The 17,153-nt window shown below is 38.6% G+C and overlaps 5 protein-coding genes across 7 annotated transcripts; 1 reads left to right on the top strand and 4 right to left on the bottom strand.

Annotated features, from left to right (window-relative positions):
- Position 1: 1 nt before the first annotated feature.
- LOC136782549 (facilitated trehalose transporter Tret1-like) lies at positions 2-1,928 on the bottom strand. Its single transcript, XM_066742054.1, has 4 exons — positions 1,615-1,928; positions 977-1,544; positions 705-906; positions 2-643 (listed from the first exon to the last, which is right to left on the bottom strand). Exons 1-4 carry the CDS (start codon positions 1,685-1,687, stop codon positions 2-4), a joined length of 1,485 nt encoding a protein of 494 aa, XP_066598151.1. The 5' UTR covers positions 1,688-1,928.
- Positions 1,929-2,468: 540 nt separating this feature from the next.
- LOC136782460 (protein-L-isoaspartate(D-aspartate) O-methyltransferase-like) lies at positions 2,469-4,699 on the top strand. Its single transcript, XM_066741900.1, has 6 exons — positions 2,469-2,872; positions 2,958-3,059; positions 3,192-3,331; positions 3,649-3,874; positions 4,191-4,276; positions 4,381-4,699. Exons 2-6 carry the CDS (start codon positions 3,005-3,007, stop codon positions 4,570-4,572), a joined length of 699 nt encoding a protein of 232 aa, XP_066597997.1. The 5' UTR covers positions 2,469-2,872; positions 2,958-3,004; the 3' UTR covers positions 4,573-4,699.
- An 85-nt stretch (positions 4,700-4,784) lies between these two features.
- LOC136782461 (pro-resilin-like) lies at positions 4,785-6,428 on the bottom strand. The gene is made up of 4 exons (XM_066741901.1): positions 6,346-6,428; positions 5,733-5,933; positions 5,352-5,646; positions 4,785-5,178 (listed from the first exon to the last, which is right to left on the bottom strand). The coding sequence occupies exons 1-4, from the start codon at positions 6,364-6,366 to the stop codon at positions 5,036-5,038; spliced, it is 660 nt and encodes a 219-aa protein (XP_066597998.1). The 5' UTR covers positions 6,367-6,428; the 3' UTR covers positions 4,785-5,035.
- Positions 6,429-7,331: 903 nt separating this feature from the next.
- Positions 7,332-13,600, bottom strand: trp (transient receptor potential). Its single transcript, XM_066741992.1, has 17 exons — positions 13,079-13,600; positions 12,853-12,997; positions 12,690-12,785; positions 12,400-12,542; positions 11,892-12,093; positions 11,539-11,709; positions 11,234-11,468; positions 11,007-11,159; positions 10,768-10,913; positions 10,583-10,689; positions 10,271-10,404; positions 10,080-10,203; positions 9,602-9,797; positions 9,362-9,526; positions 9,080-9,302; positions 8,349-8,780; positions 7,332-8,279 (listed from the first exon to the last, which is right to left on the bottom strand). The coding sequence occupies exons 1-17, from the start codon at positions 13,231-13,233 to the stop codon at positions 7,678-7,680; spliced, it is 3,429 nt and encodes a 1,142-aa protein (XP_066598089.1). The 5' UTR covers positions 13,234-13,600; the 3' UTR covers positions 7,332-7,677.
- Positions 13,601-13,900: 300 nt separating this feature from the next.
- LOC136782516 (FMRFamide-related peptides-like) lies at positions 13,901-16,541 on the bottom strand. 3 transcript variants are annotated; one of them, XM_066741994.1, is made up of 4 exons: positions 16,243-16,541; positions 15,218-15,435; positions 14,934-15,125; positions 13,901-14,849 (listed from the first exon to the last, which is right to left on the bottom strand). In XM_066741994.1, exons 2-4 carry the CDS (start codon positions 15,433-15,435, stop codon positions 14,648-14,650), a joined length of 612 nt encoding a protein of 203 aa, XP_066598091.1. In that variant the 5' UTR covers positions 16,243-16,541; the 3' UTR covers positions 13,901-14,647. The 3 variants fall into 3 exon arrangements, with proteins under 3 accessions (XP_066598091.1, XP_066598090.1, XP_066598092.1); XM_066741993.1 differs by lacking the exon at positions 16,243-16,541 and adding an exon at positions 15,970-16,066; XM_066741995.1 differs by lacking the exon at positions 16,243-16,541 and adding an exon at positions 15,532-15,549.
- Positions 16,542-17,153: the final 612 nt, after the last annotated feature.

A 17,153-nucleotide genomic window follows, 5' to 3' on the forward strand; every position in this document is an offset into this window, starting at 1 on the left:
TCTATACTTCTTGTGGATTTAGTGTGCTATCCCTTGAGCTAGTACAAGGGGCAGCCATATGATCTTTTTCATCGCTTAAAAAATGCGGTGCACCGTTCAACTCATTGAGAATAGAGTCTAAGGTACGGCCTTTCGTTTCTGGCAAAAGAAGAAAACTGAATATAAAAGTCAAAGCGCAAAAGCTACCCAAGAGATAGAAACATCCATACATCCCTAATAGAGCGATAAGATTAGGGAAGAATTTAGTAATTAGAAAAGCTGTGATCCATACACTAAGCAAACCGATTGTTGTTGTTAAACTTGAAATATCTCTGGGGAAAATTTCAGAAGTAACTATGAATGGTCCCGGACCCATTCCTAGGCTATATACAATAACGTAAGTCGACAACGCGACAACTGGAACCCATCGAAAAGAAGATACGTCAATTTGAATATCTTGAAAGAAGCAAAATGTACCCAGGATATAATGACAGAGGCACATTCCGGAGCAAGATATCAATATTAATGGTCGCCTGCCCATTCTTTCTATCAGTGATGTTGAAATGTAGGATCCAATCAACTGAATTGCTCCAACTATTATTACTGCTGTGCTTGGTGAAAAAGAGCTTCCAGAAGTCTTGAATATACTTTCAGTATAACTCATCTGTTACAAGAAGAATAAAGAGATAATGTAATTTTAATGATTTAGGGGGAAGACTACTTACCATAGCAAAGATGCCACAAAGTTGCTGACCCATGAACAACCCCAGAGCAATAATGAGACCTTTGATGGTTCCTCTATCTCGAAATAAATCTGAGATGCCAATGGATTTGCTTGAGGCTCTCAACTCTTTCGCTTGGATTTGAAGCGAAGCTATTTCACTATCAACGATAGATTTGTCGTCCCCTCTCAGCCATAATAAGGACCTAATGAATCAATATTTAGTAATTATTTTGTAGTTTCTGTTTCTTACCTGATGAAGTAATGTAATACTACCTAGTCGCTTCGAGTAAACGATTCTGTCGTACAAGATAAACTGGACTCTCTGGTAAGAAAAGAAACGTTCCAAAAAACAACAGAGGTAGAAGCAGCGCACAAGTAGCAAATACACGAAACGACAGAATGGGTCCCAGCACGTATGACAATAAAAGACCAAGATTCAATATGAAGACCAATAGACTGCCTAACATGCCTCGTATTCCGATACTGGAAATTTCAGAGACGTATAATGGTACGAGGAATAAGGAGCCAGCTCCTCCAATTCCAGCCAAAAATCTTGCAATGTAAAGGTGCGAGTGTTCGGTGGCAAATATTATAATCGTCCAAGAGATTCCTAATGGAAGCGACATCAAGTATCCGGTTAATTTCCTGCCAAATCTCTCTGTTATATTGTTATACAGTAAAGTGCCTAGAATGCCTCCCAAGCATAATGCCCCTGTCAACCAGGAAGCAGCTTCGTCCGACATGGCCGTTTTGCCAACTGGTGAACCATTACTTTGAAGTTGAGGAGTCACCGGTGAGGTCCAGCCAGCTATTGTGCCGTAAGACAATGCTGACAAGTTTACTAAAATGTCATATTTATACAAAATTATAGTATTCAAAATTGGAATGCGAAATTATATTTTTTCTTTTACCTATCAGTGTTGCTAAAAGCTGTCTCATCTTTCCAGATTCGTCAGGATCAGTTATCGCCTTCTTTTTTTCCATTGTGATGTTTCGTTATTCAATAATTGACCAAGCCTCCCGTTGTCTAATGATGGCAAAATTTCAACCAATCTGCACCAGATAGATGAATTTAATTCAATATATAAGTAGTAAGCGACGTACACTACCCCCTGAGAGAGCTCAATATCAGAGAACATAAAGCTTATCGTTTCTTGTGGTACATTTATTGTGAAGCTATGCATTTGCTCTTGGTAAATATGCGTGTAAAAAGTAAACGACGAAGGAGAAATAACTAGAGAGCGTGGATACTGATGAAATTGACGAAGGAGTTGAAGAAATAAATTAAATTTATAACGACTTGTCCCCGTCATCCTTCCTGAAGTCTCTCATCTGATTACTGATATTAACATTATTCTCATCAGAGTTTAATGACAAATAGTTCAATCTTATCGCTTATAGATATGGCTGGATCATTTCTTCTGTCTTTCTACGGGGCATAAATAAGTACTTCGGATATTCTTATGTGGCATATCGTTTGGATTTTATCATTTTATCATCTTATCGTCATTTTGTATGATTTTCGCCGACCTAAATCACTCCTGAGTTGACATAAGCAAAATTCATTTGCGTTAAAAGCGATATGGACATCTGATTTATAATTCGCTGTAAATAACGCTCATTCGCGTAATTAGAAGATCTTAAAACATATAATCTTCCTTCAGTTTAAAGCGCATTTGCGCGTATATGTGAGTTTCATTTTATATGCTAGATTTGCTTTGCCATTGGTCAGGATCAGATTTCATCAGATCGCAGTCTGAACAGCTGTTCTCTTATCTCCCTCCCTACTTCCGTATCTAACCCTAACTTAAATTCAAATTATAGAGTAGTAGACGTCGTATAGAGACTGGTAGAGACGTAGAACACAGTATAATCGAACGAGTAGAACGACTACTTATATATTTAAATATATTAAGTGCAGTACTGGTAAAGGATGGGGGTTGGGTTAGTATTGCCCAATATTGCCCTGCTTTTTGTCATAATCTCATAATAACATCTAGTGGGCGAATGAGTGTTGTTACCTCGAACCCAAATAATCAGAAGGAAAAGATCTCTTAATAACCGATGTATGTATCTCCATAGTTTACTTGTCACAGTATTATTTGAGAACTAAAAATTTCCTGATGACATTCTGAAACGGATTTAAGTGGATTTATCCATTTGATTCAGGTTAATAATGATTCTCTAATTTTCTTTTGCTAAAGCATCTAAAGTTGAGTATTAAAAGATAATAATCCTAAAGCTTTTTAATTAGGTCTTAGTATATGTGTCAATTGTCTCTCTGCATCCTATCAGCTGATAATGGCATGGCATTGCAGTGGCTCAACAAATCATGAAATGATTACAAAATTGAGAGGTAACATCAATATCATTTTTTTCAAGTTCAATCATTGATCTGAAAATTCCAGTCTTTGTACATATTTTTATTCTACATTTATTATTTAACATATAATTTTGTTTCCTTCAATAAACCTTTTATATTATCTAGAGGCAAAAATCTTGACAACAGATAGGGCTGAAGCTGCGATGATTGCAGTAGATAGAGCAAAATACTGTCACGAATCTGATCCTTATCTAGATCGACCTAGAAGGATTGGATATAATGTAACTATTAGTGCACCTCATATGGTAAGCACTTAATTTCCATTTAATGTAAGAAATATGTACATAGTCTTATGCAGAATAAATAAGCTTAGTTCAGTGTTGAGAATTTATAGAAATATTAGAGAAAGTTCAGTGAAATTAATAGATGATTTAAAACCATGCAGTTAAGTAGGGTGTCTTTCTAATCCCTTTAAGTTTTATTTTGTGTGAAGGTGTTTAGTAAAGGACTGAGACTTTTCAAGCTAATATATTTATTCATTTGCAATTAACTTATACCTTTCTCTTATTGCACATATATATGAAATTTCTGCATTATAAAAGAGTCTCTGTTATTTTTGCAGCATGCTCATGCATTGTCTATTCTCTCTGATCAACTTTTCGATGGAGCAAAAGCACTTGACATTGGTTCAGGGTCTGGCTATCTTTCAGCCTGTATGGCATTCATGGTTGGTCCCCGTGGAAAAGTTATTGGTGTTGAACATATTCCTGAATTAAAGGATATTTCTGAGAAGAATGTTCAAGAGGACTGTTCACATTTCCTAAAAGATGGCCGGTTGAAATTTGTTGGTAAGTGTATGGATGAGCTAGCGGAAACAGAAAAGGGGGGACTAAGGTTTGGTTAAGGTTGGGAATCAATAGAGAAGAGAAGGGTGGGAAAAAATTTTTCCAAAGAAGTATTATCAAAAAAAAAATATTTTCTTAAAATGATAGATAATAAACCTAATTTATACAAAGGCTTCTCATGATCCATTCATGTGGAGTAGGTATAAATAGATTGCCATGTGTGGAATGACATGAACCTGTATCTGCTAACTGTGTGGGATTGCTGTAAACATAAAAGATAAACTGATGATTAACAGCAAGTCATTGTGAATGCGCCTAGTGGCAGATGGCAGACTGGGATATCCTGATGATGGTCCTTACAACGCTATACACGTAGGAGCGGCCGCCGAAAAATTGCCAGAACAGGTATATCAATTGAGTCAACCATTATTAAGTAAATTACAAAAGTACACTATATAAAAACAAATCTAGGGATGAAGTAAAAATTAAAACTTCCAATTTCATTGCAGCTATTTGATCAGCTGTGCCCTGGAGGTCGACTTGTCTGCCCAGTGGTCGCTATTGAAGGCTTTCAACGGTTTCAAGATTTACTTCAAGTAGACAAGAATCCTGATGGTACCATCAAGACAGAGAAACTAATGCAAGTTTCATACGTACCCTTAACGGATCCGAATACTCAGTTACGAGATTCCAATGTCTAAAAGAAGACCAGATAAGAAAAGCTGCTAAATTAACATATTTTTTTTACGTTTACCTTACCTGTCCTACTTCATTATACATATAAATAATATATATATATATATATTAATAAAATATATTTTAAATATATTTTTCAATGTCGCGTTCTTCAGATCTATATAACATTACCTTCTTTCGAAATTAAATGATCTTTGAGTGATAGAAGGAGTAAAGGATAAAAGGGAATTACAAAATATCATTTTAATTTATCGAAAATCTTAAATTGACCTTAAACCTTTGGATTATTCTACGCAATATTACCCACATGGCTGCAAACGAGAAAGTTCGTAAACAAAAAGAACCAAAGATGTATGGCCAGATTTACATATAAGTCACTTTGTACAAGATCTTGCTATCACTATAAATCAATACTATTCTTTTTTATTTTGTATTTATATATTTTTTTTAGTTTTGAGTTGGGGAGAGTTATCGAAACGACGGACCATACACAGGAGAAGGAGTGCCAGTGTTGTAACCATTTCTAGCGCCAAAGTTATTATAGTTACTCGCACCTGATTGATACTGGTTGTAATTATTGCCGTTATTGTAATAGTTCCCACCATTGTTACCTATATAAGACATGATAAAGATAACTTTGATCTATTAAGAAATTAATAATTAATTTGTATTTCTATTTGTTTAACAGAACAGAGCGTTGGTCTCAGTAGCAAAATTTGTTCCAATGACATTCAAATTACGAATTTTACTACCAGCGGAAGATTTGATGATTGAATTATGTTACCTGGATTGTAACCGATGCCTATGTTGTTACTCTGATAATCGTATCCTGAATTGCCTCGATTATATCCATTGTTCGTGTTGTACTGATCAGGATAAGTTGCAACGCCTTCGTAACGTACATCCGCATGGAATCCAGTCCTCCAATCAGCAGTATACGTTACAATTTGGGTTCTACCATCAGGAAGCTGAACACGATACTCTCCTCTGACAGTTTCACCATCGCTCGTTTCTTGTCTCCCAAAATCATTTCCCGTTGCCGCGTCTTTGACGGAATATCCGAACTCGTAAGACTTCGGCTGAAAGAAATAATAATGTAGCATCCCCCATGGCAACGACCCTCAACAACCTCGTCTTCGTCCTCAGCTCACTTTCTCACTCTCACCTGACTATCAATATGTTCTTGATGCTCTCTGTCATAATCCACGTCATTCCCATTATAATTGTTATATCCATTTCCACCAAAGTTATTATTTCCATTTCCAAAATTGTTGTTCCCGGCGTAGTTACCGGGTACTCCATACTGATTGTTGAGGACTGGCTCGGAAAGTACGTAGCATTCACTCGCGATTAATACGAGCAATATCTGTCGAGAGTTAAGAAAACTTGAAGAAGAGAACCATGAATATAAAAATAACAGGGGCACTTAGATATACTACAAAACGCAATCTCTCGCTTAACATCAGCCTATTATTAATTATTGCATCGCGTTGACGTGCGAAAAATTCTCACAATATGTACGCAATTATATTTTTTCTGTAAAAACGAGAGCGTAGAATAGATATTATTGGCACTACAAATATTAATTCAAATTTGCACGCTTCTCATTGGAAAAACCCAATACTGCTTTTAATTGATCAGGAGGCACACATTGTTATCACCATTACTTTTCTTGGCTCGTTTTTCAAGGGTAGTATTAAAATATGTCTAAGGTATACTATAAGAATATTTATATATATATATAGCTTCTTTGCTTGGATAATTTGATATAATTTTACCTGACGCACTAACATATACATATTTCAGAAAGAGAGAAAGACGAATAGAGAGAGGGAGAGAGATCTTGACGAGCACCTTTTTTCTGAAGCACTGAACTGCAGGAAACAGAAGGGTGCTTCTGGTTTATATAGAAAGCGAGACTCTACTTCCACAATGAAGAAGAACTGCAACGGGGAGCAAAGAGAATAAGCGGTGGGTGATGGTAGTGGTGTTCGTTCCACTGTAATGTACATATGTAATACCGCCTACATTCCAAGCGAGCTACGAGCAAGTAAAATGGGCGTATATTTACTCCAGTTCACATAAGAAGACTCGATGTGTGGAAAACTCGCGCTTTATTTCTCATTGTATTGTACGTGCGATTTTGGTACTCGACGTCTCTGGCAGGTCTGCATGAACCATGTGGAGAAAGCTGATTACTTCACCTCGTGAGATAGCCGCAATCGTCGCTGTGTAACATCATCGTCTGACTTTTTTATACCAACTAATTAGCCTCTTCAGCCTTAATTAAGTCAGATTCGTCCAACTTGCGAGCATCAGCCATCGGACTATTCGTCCCATCTGAAATCCCTCCTTCTCTAACTAATTTTCTTCACTCTTGCTTCGACGTACCGAGGACATTGAAAGTATGTGCGTAGTATAATTTAAAGGATAATTATTCTTCATCGTCAGTAGAATAATCTTCGCACTGTTATTATACAGTATATAGCATATGCATTAACAAATTTGCTTTTTACCCACCCTTACCTCTTTTTCTAATTTTCTGCACTCGCACCTTTGCTTTAACATTGAGAATACACCTGTAACGTGTGTGTATAACTTGAACGAAGATCTGTTCTCCATAGTGAGCAGAATAATCTCTATGCTTACTTTATAATCTACTACATGAATATACAAATTTGTACTTTCACGGTTAAACTATATGAATTAATGGGAATATTCTTGTCTCATCCCTTTCTCTTTTTTTAATATTCTTCGCTCCATTCTCAACTTTGGCATATCAAAACCTGTGTGTACATGACATTTACAGTATACATATGGCAATTCTTTATTTGTGTCTTCGTTTACAGAGTAAAATTGCTCTTAATAAAAAACTAATTGAGATGCAAAGAAATGGGATGGATGAATGAGGGAGTCGGGGGGAAAGGGTTCCTCTATTTATTTTCTCGTTGCATTACGTAAGGTATTACGAGTTTTTTTAGCGTACACGTACTTCATACATATATACGCATTCTTACCAAACACAACTGCTGACCGTGGCACACAATTATAATAATAAGATGGCTAAACTGAAGAAATTGTATAATGCACGCTGTTGAAATGGGAAATGGTTAGATCCATCCGCCCATTATTTGTCCCGTGGCCTTCGACTTTCCTCTTAATTTAGTCGTTGCAACTGGTTCAGCTGGCTCTCTATCGACTTTTCCCTCAGGTACGGCTTGTGGTTTTGGTTTCTTGATCGATCCACCTGTGACTCCGCTCGGTCCACTAACGGAGCTCTTAGGTTCGTCCCTCGTCTTTTTCGATTCTGCGACGTCATCCCCTCTCTTCTCCTCCTTCCCCTGCGTGGAGTCCTCGCCACCAGCTGGTCCCTTACCTTCAATCACAGACTTTTGCCTCTTCGACAAAGTTCTTGGTTTTGGCGTTTTCCCAGCAGCTTCGGATTCCTTCGGCTCCTCAGGAATTGGTGATGGAGCTTGATGTTCACCAGTACTTTTACCATCCTCTGTTGCAAGCTTATCTCCACTGCGATCCATGCTACTGGTACTGATGGACTTCAACAAACTCTTCTTCAATGCTGCTGTTCCACTGGCCTGTGTCCCTTGACGCTGAAGATTCTCGTTGATCCTCACCTTCGAGCTAGACGTCTTCGAGGATAGTAAAATTTTTCCTTCAGTTTGTTTACCACTACTCTCTCCTTCCTCGATGGCTTCTGAAATATTTATTTTATCATTATAAATTTTTAATCGCACCCTTGTAAACGCAACACTGAAATTCTTACCTCTTGCATCACCTTCGTTGCCCGCTTTGCCCCTGCGCATCATAAACTTGGCATAGGCAACTCTCGTAGTTGGTGTAACTTCTGATAAATTAGGATTGAATTCCACGAGTTTTTCAGGGTCCATCGTGGAAATATCCAAATCAGGGTTATTCTGCATGTGTCTGCGAAGACTCCTTCTGGTTTGCTTCATGGTAGCTTCACTCGTGCTTCCTATAGGATCCCTTGCTATCGTATTCTTTCTCACCATTGCATTCCAATCCTTTTTCTTGGAGCCTCCACTGCTCCTGCGACCGATAGCTCGAGCAATTTGACTAAAAACGTCCTTTGGCTGGTTGTCGCTCTGAATCACAGCACTCACTATACCCTCCACTATTCCAATCTGGAAATCCTTCTGCAGCCTTCGTTCCATCACTCGACCTTTCTTACCCGACACTGAATCAATAAAACAGATTAATAATCTCGATTAATATCTTTGATTTTTTTCTAATTTTGGTTTATTTTTCAGGTTTTTGATGACACGAGGAAACTGTGTCCCAAGACAAATGGTTCAAAGGGAGGGACTTATCACTTGGAGCGATCTCTTTTCCCAGCTGGGGAACTGGTTGATTTCATATGGGAACTAGAAGAGATTTACATTGGATAAAGCGTATGGCGAGGAAGCGATTCGTGGCTGGGAATTAATTTGAGAAAAAAAGAAGATGAGTGTATGATAGTGTTGAAGCAGCACTTACACGCAGCTTCTTGCTTATCGATAGATGGAGTCCTCATGCCATTTTGCCTGAGTATGTCTATCAGCTCGTAACGCAAGGTGGATATGTCTTGACGAATTTCCATGACGTCGTCCTCGGTGATACCAAACTCATCGCGTTTCCTCTGCTCTGCTGTTACGTATCGTCGAATCAATAAGCGCATCACTGTGTCGTGCCTGGCTTGGGCCTTCTCTCGTGACTTTTTCTGAAGCAACGAGAAGCGTTTTATAAAGAGCAATGCATGGAGAACAAAGATTCACTTACGATGAGGGATCTTGTGGGACGTCCAGATCCACCACATTTTAAAATCTTGTTGAAAGTCTTGCCAGTTGGTACCATATTGAACGGTGGAGGAACGGTATCTCCATCTTCGAAATAGCTCATCCACAAATGACTCCTGGCAAATTTCCATTCTGTATCAGCACGTTCCTAATGCGAATTTATATATGCATTGTTAAAAACATTATATTGATGTAAATTGTTATTGAATAGCAGTGTAATTACCGAAATGATTTGATATGAGTTCGACATCATGGCAATTAGCATATTCAGTAAGACTATAACGTTTATCACTGAGTAAGAGCCAAACATTAAAAGTGCCCAGAATCGAGTGAAGCTTTTAATCCCAGTCAAATCGAAAGAGAGCAAATCCACCATACCAAAACTCGCCCAGAACAAAGACTGGGAAGTTTCGAAGAGACTGAAAGCAACAGTGACACGATTAATGGTAATGGTAATGCAAACTCCATTCTCATTAAGAAGCAGTGCTATAAAATTTTAACCATCCATGCACTCTACTGCACAAGCACTTTGGCTAAAGGACAATGATTTTTTTTCTCCATCAACCTAGTACTACGATAACCGTAATCACTTATTAGCTTTACGATGGTAGCGGTAGAACGAAATGGCAAGTGCAAGGCGCTACGAGTTACGTTCAAGCCCTGTGCAGCTGCCTATTACTAAAAAAGGAAGCAACGCGTACTTGGCAAAACGTCTCCAAATGGCACAGGCCTTCTCATTATTGTCAAAATCCGGTAATCCATTAGGCAAATGGTAACACTTCATCTTTTCCAAATCCGCATAGTACCACATTAGCTGATTCATACCTATGCGAACAAAAAGTATTATACGTTTTGCAATCCTGCATCTGTACCCACACAGTGTAATACTTGCCACATCCGAAGGCAAAAAGTACAAGTGTGTAAATGAAGAAGAATTTTATAATGTCGATTATCATTCTCCCCAGAGATATCTGCAACGGTCCGAGATGTGGATTCACGCTGAATATGTGGACGAGTTTCAGGAAACTAAAACACGATACAGTGTAGGTACAATATATATGCAAATATCCAGTGTGTTAATTTAACACGTGTTAATGAAAAGTGACTGCAACAGTAAACTTTTAGATATGATATACTTGGCATATGTATACAGAGTACGAGTATAAAGCATTGATTTTTGAATATGATTTCAGATGAAACTTACCTAAATATCATTCCGGCTGCGAAGGCTCCTTCTGACAAAAGCATTGGATCATATGCATCCCATTGGTCTCGAGGGTACCATGGATCCTCTCCACTCCAATATTCTCGCTACGAGATAAAACGACGAGTCAAGAGAGAAACTTGGAGCAGACATTATTTTTTTTCAATGATTCACCAAATACTTACTTGGACCACTATCCACGCCGTCAATCTTAAGCTTATCCAAATCACGTAGAACACATTTTGCACAAAATCCACGATATTCCACAAATCTGAGACGTACTCCAGCAAACCAGATGACCACAGTGACTTTACTTCACCAGCTATCAAACCTTTTTGGCAATACAGTTAAGATGTATTAAGAAGAGAAACAAGGGGGGGGGGACGTATTACATTATTATAAGTTTATTTTATCGACAATTTACTTATAACGTAAAGAATCACTCCAGATTCTACGAAGCCAGGAATACAGCCACGTTCTCTTCGTTTCCATCCAGCCAAAATTTCTCTCATCCATGCGTTTCCAAATAACTCGATAGCCAGATATTCGATACGTTGTGAGGCCATGCCAAGGAGCACTGTTGGCAACAAGGATCGAAAATAGGAGTAAAGTAATAAAGTATTTTTAAAAGCTATCTGGCATTATGCTTACTTAAGAAAAAAGCATAGGAAGCCGAATGACAGATAAACTTGACAAAAGGCTTCTTCATGAACAGTCCCATTTGCGATGTTGGAGAAACCATGTAAATCGAGCTGTAAACAGGGAACATTGCTCCCAATTTTCCAACTTCAACCAACTGGCCTATCATGCTTTTTCTTCGAAATCCTGGAAGACCGTCGTACCAAATAGCAGCCAATAATTGTTGAACGTTTGGATGGGCCACGAACTTTTGTACGATAAAACATGATGTAGTGTTAAGAGATAGGATAGACTGAAAATTGTGCAAAATCACCCACCTGTTTTTGCTTGTACTTTATCGCTAGTTTCAGTCTATCGAGAGTCTGTCGTTCGCCTGGTTCCCAGTTTTCCCCCGTTGGATTGTAATTCAACATAATTTCCAGCTCGTAGGAAGTTCGCGCATGATCCAGTAAAGAGGTTGCAAAGGTCTGGGTCAATTCTCGCATCTCCTATATTTTCAATTTTAATTATTACAATTTTTTTAAAATTAATAATATTTCATGTCTTTTGTTTTAGGTAAACTTGTATATATCAACAATTTTTGTAAAATAGAGAGAGAGAGAGAGAGAGAGAGAGAGAGAGAGGGAGTACAGGTGAAATGTCCGAGCTTAATGTGAAAGGAAGTGCTTACGTTATATTCGGCACGAAATTCCTGTTCCATGCGACTGAGATGTCGCAATTCCCAGGATAACTCAAAAGCTGTTAACAGTGGATCTCTGGACGAGAGAGCGATGAGCGAGGGTGACGTGAGAGCACGATAGGCATTTATTCGTGCCTGAGAATGCCGAAGAGAATCTTGCTCGCTCGACGTAACGCACTCGTCGCAACCGCATCTGAAAAATCCAGCATTAATCCCCTAAAAGTTAAAAAATTCAATTTCATATTGAACGTTGAAGGGAAATCATGGAAGAGTGGGGATAAAGCTGGCCTATACCTGGCAATCGTGCCATGTGTCATTCCACCTTGTACATACACCTTAATCTAATAACTTTAATACGTGTAGGGGATTACTGCGGTGAACGAGAAGCCAATCAAATCTCCATTCTTCAATCGATGTCGATTTTCAAACGTTTTGACGCTCATCAAATATAAAGTTATTCTCTAATATATATTATAATTTAACAAAAATGCGAGCTCACCTTGCGTCGTGAGGAGTTGGAAGTGTAGCTCCACGATCCAGCAATATCTTCAAAATTTCATAGTTATTCTTATGAGCTGCCAAAATCAAAGGTGTTATGTCAGGTGTGAAATTTGAGGACGACCTATCGACAGCTTCCCAGCTCTAAGTGTCAAAGAAAGAGCAAGTTATTATGGAATGTAAAATTGTGCAAATTCAAGTTTCGACATTAACCGTCGCAAACAAGGCATGCATATATAGTGTATACGAATAAGAGCGTAGTTAATTGGAATAGAATAACGATGTACTCACGTATGGCTGGCCAGACGTATGTATTCTTTCTTCCCACTCGAGCAATATCTCTACCGCCTCCACATATTCTTCTTTAATGGCGTGCAAAAGGGCATCCTAAGGAAAAGGAAAATAAGACTCGAGACTTAACACCGTCCATTAGCTGTTTCATCAGTTCACGTACCTTAACTTGGATCCCTAACTCAAGGAGTAGCCTGATAAGCTCGATATTTTCATTTTCAATAGCAGCTATCAGTGCTGACCTATTCAACGGATCGACGCAATTTATGTTTAAGATTTCCGGATGATCCTTGTGCTCTTCCAACAATCTGTAAAGTTATGGAAAAAGCGAAGAAGAAACGATAGGATATTATTCGACGATCAAAGTGGAGAAGAAAGACCTGTCTCACCGTTTGACCGTGGCGCAATCACCTCTTTCCGCGCTAAGTAAGAAATGTTTTTCCACTGCGCCAAGTGAATATTCACTGGGGGGAGTAAGGGACTGTACCGAAGACGCCCTTCCTTCATTGTTCAGTAAATTTTGTCGTGACTCGGATGGATTCATTTTTCACAGCTCTCCTTCAGCATTTTCTTTCCTCTCCTCCTTTTTGTAGTAAGACCTCTTCCAAAGAGAGAGCTGACTCCAACTGAAGGTAGACGAGGGTAACCGGGACAACGATGAACTCGCTGGAAGCCTTACGACGCCTGGAAAGAGACTGTGCCACGGGCTAATGGATTAAGTACAAATCCAAAAGCAGATAGGAGAGCTAGGCCTGGAAAAAAGGGTGTATAATTCACGTGCCACGTGCCTTGTATATACTTTTATGTACGCTGTCATTTTTATGAGTCCTTTTCTCCTCTCTGGATTGCTAGGAATTTCTATTTACCACTCTATTCTTCACGATTTACGCTTGTATGAGAGCACTTTTTTCTTTGTGGAATTTATTCATTTTGTTGTCACTTACCGAGACCAAGGAACCTTAAGTAAGGAGTCTTTCCACTTTTTCAACCAATATTTTCAGCCTTAACGGCTTCTTACGCGTTGACAGATTAATAATCGTTCCTACCTTGCCCGAGTTCCTCCTACCATGAATTTTGCATCCCCCTCTTCGTACCAACACAAGAATTTTGCAGTACTGTATAAGAAACAAGATAATGAATTTTCAAGATTAAATGAAAAGAAATGAGGAACTCTTAACGCACTTTCATTAAATAAATTGCATATATTTTTGCATATTTAATTTTACACAAGGTGTTTTGGTAAAACAGTTTCTCTTAATTATAAAAGGAAAATGTCAAAGCATAAAAGAAAATAAACTGATCAGCAAAACTTCGTTAAAAATAATCAAGGCTATCTCGTTTGATTTTCTTTTGCACGCTACAAACATTTAGAATTTTATACATATATTACAGATGACTCTAATATTCCATTTTTTTCACTAGGTTTCAGTTGTTGCTGCTTCTCTTAGTATTAATATCAGAAGAAATTACATTGAAAATGTGAAAATCGACGGATGAACGCTTCTCCCGATTAATAATTGTCTTCGTATTTTTTTTTGTTTTTTTTTAATGTAATTACAAGCTTTTTTCATTATAACCAATAAATATTTCGGTAGATGCACAACTATGTACCAGTTAATTTTACAATTATTATAGTCATTATGGATGGAAACTAGAGATGGAGAGTAATACACGACACATGAATGTATGCAAGTACGTAGGCGTGTTAAATATTTCTAAACATTAGCTGCTGTTTTTAAATGTAAAGAACGATATCAGAAATTAATAAAATCAGGATCGCCGGATATTGAAAGATTCAATGAAGAGGGAAAGTAAAATGTTGACTGGTTGAGGTGTCACCTCAAAATCAACGCTTGAAAAAGTCCAAAACACGCATATCGCTGTCCTCCATCTGCTTCTTCCACCTATAACTCTTCTGATGATGACGGAAGTGACGAATAGTTCTCTTCGCACCACATTCATTCGTTCCTCCCGTCAGAGTTGCTCCCCAACAAGTTAGAGTCCGAGCGTTCCCCATCAATATTTCTCAAAAGGCTGCACAGCCTTGATAAATAAATACGTAGAGGTTTACTTTTAATAATCACATTGCCCGTTTGCACATCCCAGCACAATTCCAGCAAGTCCATTTCATTTGGTAGTATCTGCACGCTCCTACCGAACCTATTTTCATTTTCAAGTATCAATAAAGACAATTTCACGAATATATAGTTAGAGAATCTCTGAACGAAACTAGAATGATTTTACCTGATAAATTGATCACCTTTGCCACGTTTATTTACTAGCTCGTCAAACGTTGAAGCCGTTTTGATTCCCGATCTGCCAAACGTGATGATGATATCCGGTGTCTTCCATCTTGTATGCCGACTAACCTTAGAATCGGAATCTGGCGGGAAAAAAGCGTTGGTGTCTATAGCCCCACTCTCAGACCGACCAAATCTAAAGTAGTAACGGAAGAGACGATTTATTATTTTTTCACGAATTAAAGATGTTATTTGTCGGTCCTGTATATCGACCAATAATCGTTTTACCTGATGAAAGACGATCCACTGCTCCGCCGCTCCTTAGAATCAGCCTCATCCCGTGCATCAACAACGCGTCGTTTCAATACGTACTCGAGATCGTTCGTCGGATTTTGAAAAGTTCTCTCATTCAGGTTGTCGTTTTCTCTCAAAGATGGCAAGATTGACGATGAAACAAGGACGCAGGAGCTGAACACCACAGTCCCGTAAAATAGCAAATATGACATCTGAAACAAATATTAGCTAAAAGAGGGATTGGGTAGGGAGAAGAAAATAGGATATAACCTATATAAGCCGACGCCTAATTCTAACAAATTTCTCACACTGATCCTTCGGCGTAAATCTGCTTTATTTCCATTAGGCTCTTTATTTTGTCGTCACGCCAGAAGACGGGGGATCAAGAAGTATTTACAATGATGCCTGCTTACAAGAAGCTTTTAATGTTCATAAATGTTTTTCTTCCAACGATATTGAATTATTAGAGTTAGAAAGTGTTGCGACAAAAAACAACGGAGTATTGTTACTCATTAGCATTATTTGTCAGAACGTCGTCACCTTTAACAAGACCACGAAGCGGCAACGAGCAAGATTAATACCGCATCTTACCTTGCTTTAATTAATCCCGAGCGCGCGACTACCCTTCATTATAACGATATACGAGTTGTGTCGCCCCCACAACGACCTCGCGACACAATCTGCATGCAGTCTCTTATATTACGTTTTACTACTTATTTACTTATGCTACAAAAACACAGCTAAACCTTGACAGATGAAATATTCCTTAGCGCCGACAAAACCAACATAACACTCATAGTATCGAAAACGTTCCTGAAACGTTCCAACGTGTTAATGTAGTACCGGGAACGTTTCCGCAACGTTACAGTAACACTATATGTAAATAATTGCTACGCTGTATTCTTATAAAGTACATACTATACACGAATGTAGAAACTTGCACTTTCACGGTTAGAAAATAATTCCTTTTTTTGCCAAAAATGACATAAACATCACATTTCTCAGAATTTCTTACTTACCACTACGTAGACGACGCGTGTGCAACGCACCTATCTGTATAATAATGGATCGTATTACAATAGTAGTAGGTGCAATATTTCTTTATTTTGATTGTTAGTCGTTCAAGCTGCACGTCGTGTTTACGTCGTGCTCTCGCACGCTCATTAGATCGAGAGGACGCGAATTCGAGGAAAGCTCAATGGGAAAAGTTCGCAGAAGAGCAGAGTGCGACCGATAGAATGAAAAAAGTTGCGTGTCACTGTAAATATTTTTGCGCTCAGTGTTGATGGTGGTTGGTGGTAGAATGAGCGTTGGGAGTTAGCGATGACAGGCTTTATATAGGATCGCTAGCTGCTGTTGCTGGAGCCTGGAGAATCGCGGAGACGAGAGGTGGTGTGGTGGACGCTGACTGGTGGTTTTCGTAGCGCGCAACTTGGCGGATGGACGCTAGAGGTGGTGGAAGCTCAAGTTGATTCACCTGAATTATGATTGGCCGAGGGTAAAACACGATACCTCTACATTATTTTGATTCAATTACACCAACGGCTACCGACCTACGTAATCTCCTTTATTATTTATTACTGTCGGCAAATAACAATCTTCGACCGTCCAATCTTGCGACAGTCCCAATGAAGAAGATGCATCCTCTTCGCTTCCTCGTCTTTTTCTTAACCTCTCTTCCCCTGTCCTCTCTCACCCTTGCAACCCGATCCTTTCATCCACTATCCACGATTATACATGCGAAGTGCCAATAGCACAATTATACTTCGTATCGCCCGCCCTTATAGATTGGATGGAATTATTACGTAACCTGGAACATGATTCTTCTCGCCTTGATATATAAATACGTTCTATAGAAAATGTCAGCTTTTGTTAGGCAAGCTGAAACTTCGGAGTTTCATTCTTCGTCTTATAAGGGCAATTTTTAATT

Source organism: Prorops nasuta, unplaced genomic scaffold, assembly GCF_024137725.1.
Source record: "Prorops nasuta isolate Cenicafe-Biocafe unplaced genomic scaffold, Cenicafe_Pnas_1.2 PNAS00027, whole genome shotgun sequence".
Classification (NCBI taxonomy): domain Eukaryota; kingdom Metazoa; phylum Arthropoda; class Insecta; order Hymenoptera; family Bethylidae; genus Prorops; species Prorops nasuta.

What these genes read in the sequence shown, in the direction of transcription:
- LOC136782549 (XM_066742054.1), bottom strand. Translation starts at nt 1,687, where the DNA reads ATGGAAAAAAAGAAGGCGATAACTGATCCTGACGAATCTGGAAAGATG. An exon ending in GCTTTTAGCAACACTGATAG is followed by an intron (nt 1,545 to 1,614) that starts GTAAAAGAAAAA and finishes ATGACATTTTAG; the next exon opens with TAAACTTGTCAGCATTGTCT. An exon ending in TTTGTGGCATCTTTGCTATG is followed by an intron (nt 644 to 704) that starts GTAAGTAGTCTT and finishes TTCTTGTAACAG; the next exon opens with ATGAGTTATACTGAAAGTAT.
- LOC136782460 (XM_066741900.1), top strand. Translation starts at nt 3,005, where the DNA reads ATGGCATGGCATTGCAGTGGCTCAACAAATCATGAAATGATTACAAAA. An exon ending in AATGATTACAAAATTGAGAG is followed by an intron (nt 3,060 to 3,191) that starts GTAACATCAATA and finishes TATATTATCTAG; the next exon opens with AGGCAAAAATCTTGACAACA. An exon ending in TGGCCGGTTGAAATTTGTTG is followed by an intron (nt 3,875 to 4,190) that starts GTAAGTGTATGG and finishes GAATGCGCCTAG; the next exon opens with TGGCAGATGGCAGACTGGGA.
- LOC136782461 (XM_066741901.1), bottom strand. Translation starts at nt 6,366, where the DNA reads ATGTATATGTTAGTGCGTCAG. An exon ending in AAGAACATATTGATAGTCAG is followed by an intron (nt 5,647 to 5,732) that starts GTGAGAGTGAGA and finishes TATTTCTTTCAG; the next exon opens with CCGAAGTCTTACGAGTTCGG. An exon ending in AGGCATCGGTTACAATCCAG is followed by an intron (nt 5,179 to 5,351) that starts GTAACATAATTC and finishes TGTCTTATATAG; the next exon opens with GTAACAATGGTGGGAACTAT.
- LOC136782516 (XM_066741993.1), bottom strand. Translation starts at nt 16,020, where the DNA reads ATGAGTGTTATGTTGGTTTTGTCGGCGCTAAGGAATATTTCATCTGTC. An exon ending in GGAATATTTCATCTGTCAAG is followed by an intron (nt 15,436 to 15,969) that starts GTTTAGCTGTGT and finishes TATTTGTTTCAG; the next exon opens with ATGTCATATTTGCTATTTTA. An exon ending in AGTGGATCGTCTTTCATCAG is followed by an intron (nt 15,126 to 15,217) that starts GTAAAACGATTA and finishes TTACTACTTTAG; the next exon opens with ATTTGGTCGGTCTGAGAGTG.
- trp (XM_066741992.1), bottom strand. Translation starts at nt 13,233, where the DNA reads ATGAATCCATCCGAGTCACGACAAAATTTACTGAACAATGAAGGAAGG. An exon ending in AGTTAGGGATCCAAGTTAAG is followed by an intron (nt 12,786 to 12,852) that starts GTACGTGAACTG and finishes CCTTTTCCTTAG; the next exon opens with GATGCCCTTTTGCACGCCAT. An exon ending in CGATAAGCAAGAAGCTGCGT is followed by an intron (nt 8,781 to 9,079) that starts GTAAGTGCTGCT and finishes TTATTGATTCAG; the next exon opens with TGTCGGGTAAGAAAGGTCGA.